The sequence below is a fragment of the Vipera ursinii genome (genome assembly GCF_947247035.1).
Source record: "Vipera ursinii genome assembly, chromosome: 2".
Classification (NCBI taxonomy): domain Eukaryota; kingdom Metazoa; phylum Chordata; class Lepidosauria; order Squamata; family Viperidae; genus Vipera; species Vipera ursinii.
Genome location: NC_139513.1, coordinates 237,693,447 through 237,705,665, shown reverse-complemented (window position 1 = coordinate 237,705,665; position 12,219 = coordinate 237,693,447). Strand labels below are relative to the sequence as shown.

Sequence of the window (12,219 nt, the reverse complement as noted above, 5' to 3'; positions counted from 1 at the left end):
TAGGATACTCTTTCCAGATATAAATTATGTGCCTTGTTCCTACCTACTTACCTCGATGCAGTTGCCAGGTGTGGAAAAATCTGAAAGTTCAAGCCCCCTCCACACATTCGAAGAAAGGGTTGGTTGCATGTTCATGTCCCACATTCCTTACAGTACATACAAAAAAAGTTCTCATTGAACTTCTCACATGCTCTGGGGTCTGGATTGCTTTCAACCAAAAAAGGTCTTAGCTTTATTGTGAATAGGTTAATGACTGTGCAGGGGGAAAAATCCTCTTCCTGTTAGGAATCATTAGAAAAGGAAGTGAAAATAAAACTGTTTCTTTACAGAAATCAATGATAATTATGCATCTAGAATACTGGTTATTGTTCTGGTTGACACATGGAACTTGGTTGTTCTTATATATTTATTTGCAGTTCTGGAGTTTAAAAGGTAAAGGTAAAGGTTCCCCTGCACATGCGTGCTAGTCGTTTCCGACTCTAGGGGCCGGTGCTCATCTCCGTTTCAAAGCCGAAGAGCCAGCGCTTGTCCGAGGACGTCTCCGTGGTCATGTGGCCGGCATGACTAGACGCCAAAGGCGCACGGAACGCTGTTACCTTCCCACCGTAGTGGTCCCTATTTTTCTACTTGCATTTTTACGTGCTTTCGAACTGCTAGGTGGGCAGAAGCTGGGACGAGTAACAGGCGCTCACTCTGTTACGCGGCACTCGGGATTCGACCCGCCAAACTGCCGACCTTCTGATCGACAAGCTCAGCGTCCTAACCCACTGAGCCACTGCGTCCCTTCTGGAGTTTATGTTTACTTTATTAGTGGTGGAGTTTGAGGGACAAAAACAGAACAATGAATGACTTTAGCCTTGTTATGCATTTTGTTATCTGTAATTCATAGTATGTGAATGGTCCAGATAATTCTGCTTTTGTTGCATGGGGAATATTTGAAGAAGTCCTTTATAAATATAGCTGTATATATAGGTGACTTCAACAAAACCTGGACCTTGTATTAGTAATAATATGCGTATAGGCTTTCTCTAAATATAGAAATGTTTGCAGAAAACATTTGTATAGTGGAGACAGCACTTAGCAGAATGTTCACATGGTGAACGCTCCAATTATTGTAAAAGGTGATCAGGACTTTGATGCAAAGGTGAAGAATTGGATCAGTGAGTATATGTTCCTCTACTTTCTGTAGGAAATTAATAATAATAGTGTTGTCTGTGGAGATTCTCAATCATCCAGGTCATGGTTGTGCAAATGTGCAAAAGGCAACTGCATTTTCTTTTCTTTTTTTCTTGAAGACATTTCACTTCTCGTCTGAGAAGCTTCTTCAGTTTTGAAAAGCATCTTTGGGATAGTAATAGTGTCACATTTCCAATACTAAAGAACTTTGAAACTTGAATGGGTTTTTCATGGTGTTAATAACCTTTAATACAGTGTTTGGGAGATTTTTAAAGGCAGAATTCTGCTCATAAATGTGTGAACTACACTTCTTAAATAGATGTGCATTTGGAACTGGAAGAGCGACTTGCCAGATTTATGAAGACTGAGGAAGCTATCCTGTATTCCTATGGATTTGCTACAATTGCCAGTGCTATTCCTGCCTATTCAAAACGGGGTGACATTTTGTTTGTGTATGTACACATTCCTGATATTAAAAAGACAAAAAAAATCTGCAGAGAATTCTAGTTGTTAAAGATTAAATGTTTAAACATCAATTTTATGATCAAGTAAGATTACTGAATGTATTAATTAGCATATGGTTATTTAATAAGCTTGTTCAGCATAAGGTTTTAGTGAAATTATGGATAATTTTTCAAAACTCATTTAAATTATTTAAGTTTTATCAAGAACTCTCATTTGATCTTGTCAGTTTCAGAGCAGTGCCTTGATACTTTCAGATGCTTGTTAAACTGCAATTTTAATCATTTATGAAATACTTTTAAAATGACTACTCCTTACAATAGATTGTTGTTTCAAAATAAACTCTCTTAAAAATTACTAGCAGCTGTTCAAATGCTTTGTCAGTATTCCCATTGGATATAGCCAAGGAAAAAGTGCAGTTGACAAAGAGTGTTTAAAATAAATTAATATCAGACAAGAATTTCATCTAGGAAAATTTTGTTAAATTGCTTATGTTTGTCCTGAGCCTGTAACTATAATCTTACACATATTCTCAAAAGTAAATACAACTGAGTTCAATCAAATTTGTTCTCAAGAAGGTGTGTAGGAATAGAGCTTGAGTATTTTTTTTCCTGAACTGTGAAACCTAAGAATGCACAAACTTTGCTGGGCTCAAGGGCAGCACATTGAATGTTGAAGGAACCTCATTCCAAAAGGACTGAAGCCAGTCAAATCATCATCTTTTCCCAATGCATAGATGCAGGAGGCTTACAATAAAACATAGTATCTATGACTAAAACCCATTATGATATCAATGAATCAATTAAAATTAGCAGTAAAATTGATTAAAATTAGAGTTAAATTGCAGAAAAAATTACAGATCAAACAGCTGCATAATGCCCGTCAAATGTAGCTCCCTAAATGACATAACCCATAGCATGCCTTCTTATGATATGATGTATGAAATCATATATCACTTCATAGCATGCCTGGCTGATGAATTCTGGGAGTTGAAGTTCACAAGTCATAAAAGGGCCAAGTTTGAAGACCCCTGCCTTAACTATTGTTGAAACCATACATTCTAGGTTTCTCTTTTTTTTAACCAACTAGACCACACTCTGATTTGTCTCTCTAACATGCCAACATGGGCAAAAGTTTTCCTTTAAGAACTTTGCCTACATGGCTTATAACAATTCTTCGTAACTTTTTAATGCCTAAATATAGTTCAATTAAAAGTAGGAATACAAGTGTAGAAAATAGTTAGACAACACCCACCAATATCTTAGCATTCATTGTGGGGAAACATCAATCTTTTAAGAGTTAGGCTAAACTGTCAGCGAACTAAAAAAATTATCTATTTACAGTGATCAAGCAGCCTGCTTTGCTGTTCAGAAAGGGCTCCAAGCGTCCAGAAGTAACATTAAGTTTTTTAAGCATAATGATATGGCTGATCTTGAGCATCTACTACAAGAGCAAGAGTTTGAAGATCAAAAGGTATCGTTTTTGGAAGAAATTAATGTATAACAAGCAACATTTTATGTACATAGCCTATTTGAATAACTTCATTTTTATTATTTATCTTCTAAACTATCCTGAAACCTGATATGTAATATTTGAAATAAATTTAGGTGCTGTATTTAATTTGATGACTGCATTGCTTGGAAAAGGCAGTGACATAACAAACATGAGAAAAATCTGCCAGTAGAATTGGATACAGTTTTCCTTTTATACATGAATGCATGTGCTCAGCCACAGTGTCTCTGATAAGGCAGTGTAAAAATGCTCAGAAAATTATTTTGTTCCTGAGAAAAATAGTAAATAGAAATTCTTCGTACCATATTCCTCCTCTGGGTAAAATGCTTATTGAAGTAATGCTACATTAACATTTGTTTTAATTTATAAGGTGGAAAAAAACCCCGCAGTAACCATTTTAATGATATACGTGTTTAGAGTGTTTTACTGTGTATGGACAGCATTTTCTCAGTTACAAATGGGCTTATTGCACTTCTGATAAAGTAAATATAAGTTGATTTTCAACATTTTATCTGCTTTTAATAACTTTTAAAAAGTAAGCTAAAAGGTTTTTCATAAATTATATATATATTCATACTAAATTGTTTGTTTTTCTACAGAACCCTCGAAAAGCCCGTGTAACACGAAAATTTATTGTGGTAGAGGGGTTGTTTATTAATACTGGGGATATTTGTCCTCTGCCAGAATTGGTAAGTAATTTCTTCTTTTAATATCTACTTAACTTTTACAGACTAAAAACCTAAAAAATGAAGAAAGTAGTAAATTGTTTACTAAAAGTGGAATCAATCTTCTATAAATAGATATGAAGTGTGGCCTTTCCTATGCCAGCTTTGATGCTGGTGCCAATAAGATGATGGCTGATACAGAGGGCTGAAGAAGAAATTTGGTAACAGCAAGTCAGAAGATAATGTTTCTTGTCCTGATTCTTCTGCATTTCATTCTCTTCTCCTGTTGAAAAAAGTTATTTAATGTTCAGATGTTTGCCATAATTTAAAGACTTGGATTATGAGGGTCAGTCCCTGAATTTTCTACTCTTTAGGCAAAGTAGTAAGAATATTTTGCACCCATATGCTAAGTGTTCCCCCAAAGAAAAGTCAAATAATTCAGCATCAAATCATCCGGCATTAGAAAATCTCAGCTTGTTAAAATTGAGTACCTGCTCATGATTTTGAAAAATCAGGTTTAAAATCTTAGCTACTGCAACACTCGAAAGGATGATTTCACTAAGAGCTATACAGTAATGAGAGAATGTGTCAGTAGCCTCTGTAGCCTAGTACAATTTCCACTAACTTGAAGCAGCAGCAGATTCCACTAATTAAGAAAACACTTTCACGATTGTCAAGTTTATGTAACATAAATAAATTCAGTTTCTTGGCAAAGGAATACTTCTTCGTAGAACATAAATATTGAAAGGTCTGCATTCCTGGGGTCATTTTATACTGAGGATGTTGGCTATAAATGGTGCTTCTAAAAACATTTCCTTTGATTAGCTACTCAAGATTCTGGGGTTTTTTTCCATAACACAACATGTTGTGAGAAAATGTATTAAAATGTGTCTCTGCACTTTGAAGGATGTCCTTTTCTCAAACCTCAAGGGAACTGGCAAAAGAGAACAATTAAAAATACAAACATCACAAAAGGCGATTTGTCTTATTAAGCAAGTAGCTTTGCTGTTATTTTACTTGGACCACAAAAAGTCAATTTTAAAAGAAAAAAAATGGTTCTAGAAGAAAGAATCTGTTCATTGGCACATAATCAGTAGACATCTACATCTAGTAACTAAAATGCATGAATGTTGAGTGTCTAGGAAGGTTCTCAATCATCCAGATCATGGTTGTCCCAAAGGTGCTTTTTTCAAAAGGTCACTGGGCTTTCTTGGTTTTTTTTTTCCCCTTTGAAAACATTCTCATCCAAGAAGCTTCTATGGTTCTAACTGGATAAGAAGCGGAACATTTTCGAAGGGGAAAAGCCAAGGAAGTCCAGTTGCCTTTGAAAAAAGCACCTTTGAGACATGAAGGTTAAATGTTGAGCTGAAGACAGTCAACAGTAGAATATTTTGAGAAGCCGTAGTGGCACAATAGTTAAAATGCAGTATTACAGACTAACTCTTCCCACAGCTTAGAGTTCGATCCTGACGGGACTCAAGGCTGACTCAGCCTTCCATCCTTCCGAGCTTGGTAAATTGAGAACCCACATTATTGGGGGCAATATGCAAATAATACTTGCACATTGTAAACCAGCCATAAGTGCTGTAAAGTGCCATCAGGCAGCATATAAGCCAAAACGCTATTGCTATTTTGATAGATTGTCCCCTCCTGAACATTTATTAATCATGCATTGCTTTGTGTCATTTGTTAATGCATAATCTGCAGGTAAAGTTAAAATACAAATACAAAGCCAGATTGTTTTTGGAAGAAAGTTTCTCCTTTGGAGTATTGGGAGAACATGGACGAGGAGTTACAGAACATTTTGGAATAAGTGTAAGTCTATGACATATCTGAATGATAGTAGAAGTTAATGCTAGGGACCAGAAGGTAAAAGCTTGATTACTTTTTTACAGTAATATCTTAAAAGAAAACAAAGAATTGTATGACATTGTTGATGGTAGTCTTGTTTGTTGCTTGATGACTTCCATCCCTGCACTCCTGACTGCAGTTGTTAGGCAGTCTTCCCAATTGTTATGCGTACAGAGTGAAGGAGCTGCTTGCTGAAGCTCTTTTGCTCTCAAACATTCCCCACTGAAGGATGTCAGCTCGCCCTCCACGCACAGAGAGGAAAAACCTCAGGGGACAACATTTCAGAAGGATCTGAAAGTTGAGCACCAGCCTCAAATGGGGGAATGCTATGCCATCCGAGAAGATGATGAAAATGTTCCCAATCCAAGGAGTCAAACAGCCACAGCTGCTCAGTCTTGCCAGGTTTTAGTCAAAGTCTGTTCCACCCCATTCAGATCTGAACAGCCTCCAGACATTGGGTCAACAACCAACAACCTCACCTGAGCAATGTGGAGTTCAGCTATAAAGCTGGCATTGTCAGTATGCTGCACCCCGAACTGACAGATAACTTTAAATTATTCTATTCTATGCAGTAGTCAAGAAATGGCACTCTACCCTCTGTCAGAAAATCCTGTTATTTCATGCTCTTTAACTGAAATTGTGGAACCCATGGTTTACAATATAAGCTGTATTTAAACAGTTCATAAAACACACGTAGCACAATTGTGGGACAGCATAAAAACTCCGAACTTGTGAATTTTTCCCTATCTTGTACTAAAGAAGGTGTTTTTGTTCATAGTATCTGATTTTTTTTATTGTTTTTTTTAAACTATTCTGTTTTAAAGGAGAGAGGAAAATAAACTGAGGTTAGAACTGTCTTGACTACATTTAGCTATTTTAGATCTTGATGGGTAGAATAAGAAACTTCAAATGTGGTAATAGAAATGTGAACTGTATTTTTTCTTTCTTGTAACTGTCATTCATTAAGTATTTTTGGTATTGTTTAGCTGTACGCGACTAAACTCATTCTTACAACTGTATGACTGAAACCATGCTTTCACTTTTTAACATTAAGCAATTGACATTTTTGTGTTAGATTGATGACATTGATCTTACAAGTGCAAATATGGAAAATTCCCTGGCTTCTGTTGGAGGATTTTGCTGTGGACGATCTTTTGTTATTGACCACCAGGTATGTGAAAGACCTTGAAAGACAAACTCTGTCAGAGTTATCTCTTTGTGAAGCTCTGTAGCCAATGTAGGTATTTATTTGTATGCTTATGTATTGATTGGTTGTTACAATTATATCCCATTGCAATCAGATAAGGCCTTGGTGATTCACAAGTTGTATAAAGAATAACTGGGTATAATAAGTCTAAATAAAAACACATATAATCAATTTAAAAACCCATAAGAACAATCAGACATCAGAGAGCAGGAAACACAATATGGTCATGTTGAGCCACATATATGCCTTATGACTGATTCTGCATTTTAAGCACTCCATGAAATAGCCATTTTTAACATTTTCATGAATTAAATTGGGGATGTGGCCCGTCTACTAAAAGGCTGCCCCAGTGGGCTCCGTTGAAAAGCAGCATCATTTAGCTTGAACTCCTTTGCAGGTAGTCCTCAAGTTACGATTACAATTGAGCCCAAATTTTCCATTTATGACATTGCAGCCGTCATAAATGCATGCCAGTTGCCAAGTGGCTGAATTCTGACCACATGTCCAGGGGGATATTGCAGCATTCATAAGTGTGAAAAACGGTTATAAGTCTTTTTTAGTGCCATTGTAATTTGGGACTGTCACTAAACGAAGTCAAGGACCACCTGTACTTCATAGAAATGAGAAACTATTACACGGTTTTCTCCTAAGATGATCTTTTTGGGGGGAGGCTTATTATTCCTGTTAGAAGTTTTAGGATGAACATGAATATACATCCTCTCAGGCTTGTACATATTTGCTACAAATTGCTTGCTCCACATGTTGTCAATTCAGAATTATATCAATTGTTGGCAGGCACTGAACTTTGGGGAAAAACTGTATTAATATCAGATGCTGAGAAGTAGCTTTTATTTGGTACTGAAGAATTGATGCACCTTCCTTGCCAAGAATGAATTGCCTTGACATGTTGTAGCTGACATGTGATGGGTGGGGAGAAGATATAACTAGAAAGATATTAGAATAACAGATAATTGTTCTTTTCCTTTTCTGATCTAGTGACCTCAATTATCATAGATATTAGGCTTGTTATATTCCCTTTGCAATGACAAGGAGGTTGTCTGTGTAGAAGATGGTTGTAGCTGCCTAAAATTTTTAAATGTTGCACATTGAGATATTTTGGGCATGTTTGAAAGTGATCCACCAGGACATGATGTGCATTTAGCTTTTGGCAGTGTTGGCAAATATACAGTTTTGAATCAATCAAACCAGGACCTTTAAATATAGATGTTGCCAATAAAAGTGTAGATGCAGCTATATGTTAACTCTTTTATTTACAGAGATAAGTATTATTTTATTTCTCAAATACTTTTGAAATAGTAAAGTTACGTTAGATTTATTAAGTGTTAATACAGATACATAAGAGCCAGTTTAGTGTAGTGGTTCAGGCTGGAAACCAGGAGACTGTGAGTTCTAGTCTCCCTTTAGGCATCAACCCAGCTGGGTGACCTTGGACTAGTCATCTCTTTCGGCTTTAGGAAAAAGGCAGTGACAAACAACTTCTGAAAAAACTTGCCAAGACAAATAGGGTCTTGTCCTGGCAATCACTGAGAATCAGACATGATTGAACGCAAGGGGAAAAAAAGCATACTTACTTATGATTGCAATGTATATGTTGCTTAAGCTAGCAAGAGCTAAATTAGATAAAATACATAACTAACCCATTGCTGTCTTTTTGGATAAAATGTTCTTAAATTCAGATTTTTCTTCCTTTCAATTAAACAAATAGTTATATATTTACCAGTAGGTTCTGTATATAAATAATACTGGAAGTTTGCTCCTGTAATATTATTACTTTTGTTCTCAGAGGCTGTCTGGTCAAGGCTATTGCTTTTCAGCCTCTCTGCCGCCTCTTCTAGCTGCTGCCGCCATTGAAGCTCTCAATATCATGCAAGAAAATCCAGGTAATTTTTCTAGAAGTTAGTAATTTTAGAGAATCAAGTTATGTTTTGAAAAGTACTTGAGCTTTGAAAGATACACATTCGTACATTGGCATGGATTTACTGGGTGGTTTTTGCTGTCAGTCACAGTTGCCTGTAAGGTAAAATTGCAATTCATATTTAACTTGAACTGAGAGTCTTTAGAGTGATGTCTATATTTCATACTCACTTATATTCACTTATGTCAATCTTAATTGCAGTGAGGAATGCATAACATTTTAACAGAGTTTGCAGATGATACATGTTTATATAAAAAACTCTTAGCAGTTTAACTGACTGTTAGAAATGTTCAAAGAGTTTCATTTCATGTACTGCACCATGGATGAGAGAACATTTGAAAAATACTATTATGTTCTCCACTCTGTAATTTGCCAAGACTAAATATACCTAAATCCTTTGTCTTTCTTCAAAGAGATTAATTTTTAGTTCCATGAACATCTGCATCACCCTTTCTTGAACTTGGAGCATTTTCTCTGAATCCTTATTAAAAGGTGGTACTCAAAACTGTTCACAAAAGACAAAGCTAGAACAACCAAAGGAAAGTGGATGATGACTTCCCATAATTTAGAAATTATACTTAGTTGATGGAGTCCAGAATTGAACTTTTTCTCCTTTTTTGGCGATAGGAATAGCATTTGTTTTTCTTAATTCACCTGGCACTTCATCAGTTCTCCAGGATTCTCCATAGGTAATATATACGTGAGTTTACCCTGACTTTTCACCTGATTATGCCAACATTTTGGTGTAATTCATCTGATTCTGGAAATTTTGTTTAAATCTCCAGAATCAGTTGAATTACATCAAACTTTTGGCATAATTCAAATTCCCTGGCCACATTTTTAAAATAGATCTACTTTTCTTCATTTTGCGTCTATTGGCCAATTTGTATTCTTTTCTATCCTTTTATTTTGAAAATATCTACATTCTTTTAAAAAAAATTGTATCTTCCACTATCTTTGACTCATTACGGAATTTGACTTTCCTGGTGCCATCTCCACAGAGCTACATTAGGTAACCTATTTGTAGTCTTCCTTTCTGAAGACTTTCCAGCCCTCTTTTAATTTCTTATATACTGTAGATCTTTTTTTTTCTTTTCTGAAGTTTTTTATGTAGCTTCTTTTGCTATCTATCCTATGTTTTCCTCCTTTCTGGATTTCTTTGCAGTTTTGGTTTTTGGTATCTCCTTTAACACTGCTCATACACCTTAGGCCAGTGTTGGATGAGGAATTCTGGGAGTTGAAGTCCACACATTGTCAAGTGGCCCAGCTTGAAAAACACTGCCCTAGGCTATTTGTCTAATTTAGCTGAATGGGTTTTTCTCCTGTTACAGGATAGTACTTAGCATTGCTCTGAACTTACTAAAATCCACTTTTTTGAACATTCATCTTATTTTTTGAGTAGTTTTATTTTCCTTTAAAATCATGATTGTATAGTTATTTTCCTCCAATGTTTCTGCCACTTCCATTTTCTCCACTAAGCTTTCTATATTGATTGGTATACAATTAAGAATATTTATTTTATTTTTTTATTTTAATTCCATTTATATCCCGCCCTTCTCCCAAGACTCAGGGCGGCTTACAAGCTTAGCAGTAGCCTTCATAGCTGATCATTTTCTACCTTCTTAGACTTTTGAGGGAGAATGTTATCAGCAAGGCAAGTCAGAAATTTCCTGGAAGGATTGTGCTCTCTCAGGGAAATTAAAAATATCATTACTACAAATTCATTACCTCTTTGCAAGTTCTACAGTTTGTTTTCATAAAACTTCATTCATGGCGCCTCGTTTTTAGGAAGGTGAATAATAGACACAAACAACAGTATCGCTTAACTTGTTCCTGCACTTATTTTAACTTATAACATTGGCAAATTCGTTGATTTAGATATTTGAGGAACAGATATGTTTAATGTGCTGCTCAGTCTTTTCTCTGTTCTATTGCTTCTATTCCTTTCAAACAAATAGTATCCTTCACTTCCTGTATTCCAGTTGTGGGATTCATCATATTCAACAGTGGAGCCACCTAAAGAAGTCATAGTGCAGTGGGCTTTTCAGAATATCCAAAGGGATGGGGCTGATCTGGTTTCAGAGGGAAGAATGTTTCATAGGGCAGAGACAAGGGCAGAGAAAAGATGTATTTGTATATTTTCTCTTATGACATTGGAAAGGTAAAAGATAGGAAGAATGAACAAATTGCAATCTAGTCTTAAATAGCTATTTAAATTGGCATGTCATGTTTAACTAATTAAACTGATATTCAAGGATTTTTTTTTTATTTTTTGTTTAGGTATTTTTCAGGTTTTAAGACAAAAATGTAAACAAATATACAAAGCTTTACAAGGGTAAGTAAATTCATTGTCATCTTATTTAAAACTTGAGTTTAACAAGAAAAATGGCTTTTAAAGAGCTTACAATAATGGAAATATTTACTGCTTTAAGCTCTACATTTAAGCTACTTTAGTAAGAACAACTGCTTTTTACTATAGCTATAGCCTAGAGTGGCTATATTTTTGAGTTGAAAACAGTTTGTTGTAGTACAGTGTGGGCTGTATTTTCTTATTATATTTAGAAATTTTCTAAAAATAAGTATTGCAGGTATTTTGGTTATACTCTAGACTAGACATGTCAAACTTGTGATGTCAAACTTGTGATATAACTCATCATTCCACCTGCACATTGAACTTCCCAACCTAGCTTTTTCTTTTTTGCTATCTTGCCTCTTCTCAATTATCAAATATTCTTCGCTTTTCTCACTTCTGCTTTCCTCCGGACACTTTTTCCTGGAATTAGGGGGTTGAAGTTTATATCCAAAACAAAACACTCTTGCTTTGTTTTCACATCCAGACTAAATATGCATGTTCGAGCATTAATCACCCCCAAACTAGCTGTACCCTGCACAGAACAATTTGGGCATAAATCATTTGGCATATTTCTGTTTTAACCCCAATATTTTGATACATTTTTTTCTCACATATGTTTTCATTGGGTAAAAATTGTGTGGATTTCCACTGTGTTCTTTGTGAACAGTGGCTCTCAAAACATTTTGGCCTCAGGACCCCTTTCTTAAAATTCTTAAAAATGATTGAGGACCCAAAGAATTTTGATTTATATGGATTACATCTATCAATATGTACTATATTAGAAATTAAAACTGAGGAATGATAAAATATGTATCTGACTTTTCGACCCCCTGAAAGGCTCTCAGGGATCCCCGGGATTTCCAGACCACACTTTGAGAACTGCTACATTAGAATATTTATTTATTTATTTATTTAGATTTATATACCGCCCTTTCCCGAAGGACTCAGGGCGGTTTACAGGGCATTTAAAAGAAAGTGAATACAAACGTTAAAACAAATTTAAAAAATATGATCAGCTTGCAAAAGCTAACTGCTGTTCTCTCACACACTCTAATTG

The 12,219-nt window shown here is 35.4% G+C and overlaps 1 protein-coding gene across 4 annotated transcripts in view; it reads left to right on the top strand.

Annotated features, from left to right (window-relative positions):
• Positions 1-12,219, top strand: part of SPTLC1 (serine palmitoyltransferase long chain base subunit 1) — a 43,125-nt gene that overhangs the window by 25,126 nt on the left and 5,780 nt on the right. For 2 of the 4 annotated variants that reach the window (XM_083354649.1, XM_083354650.1), the window contains exons 6-12: positions 1,496-1,628; positions 2,982-3,111; positions 3,750-3,839; positions 5,523-5,630; positions 6,742-6,837; positions 8,678-8,774; positions 11,090-11,144. In XM_083354649.1, coding sequence (XP_083210775.1) covers positions 1,496-1,628; positions 2,982-3,111; positions 3,750-3,839; positions 5,523-5,630; positions 6,742-6,837; positions 8,678-8,774; positions 11,090-11,144 — 709 coding nt within the window. Of the gene's footprint in view, positions 1-1,495; positions 1,629-2,841; positions 2,958-2,981; positions 3,112-3,749; positions 3,840-3,950; positions 4,037-5,522; positions 5,631-6,741; positions 6,838-8,677; positions 8,775-11,089; positions 11,145-12,219 lie in introns of those variants that run through there. The other 2 variants (XR_014491457.1, XM_083354651.1) reach the window with 2 other exon arrangements.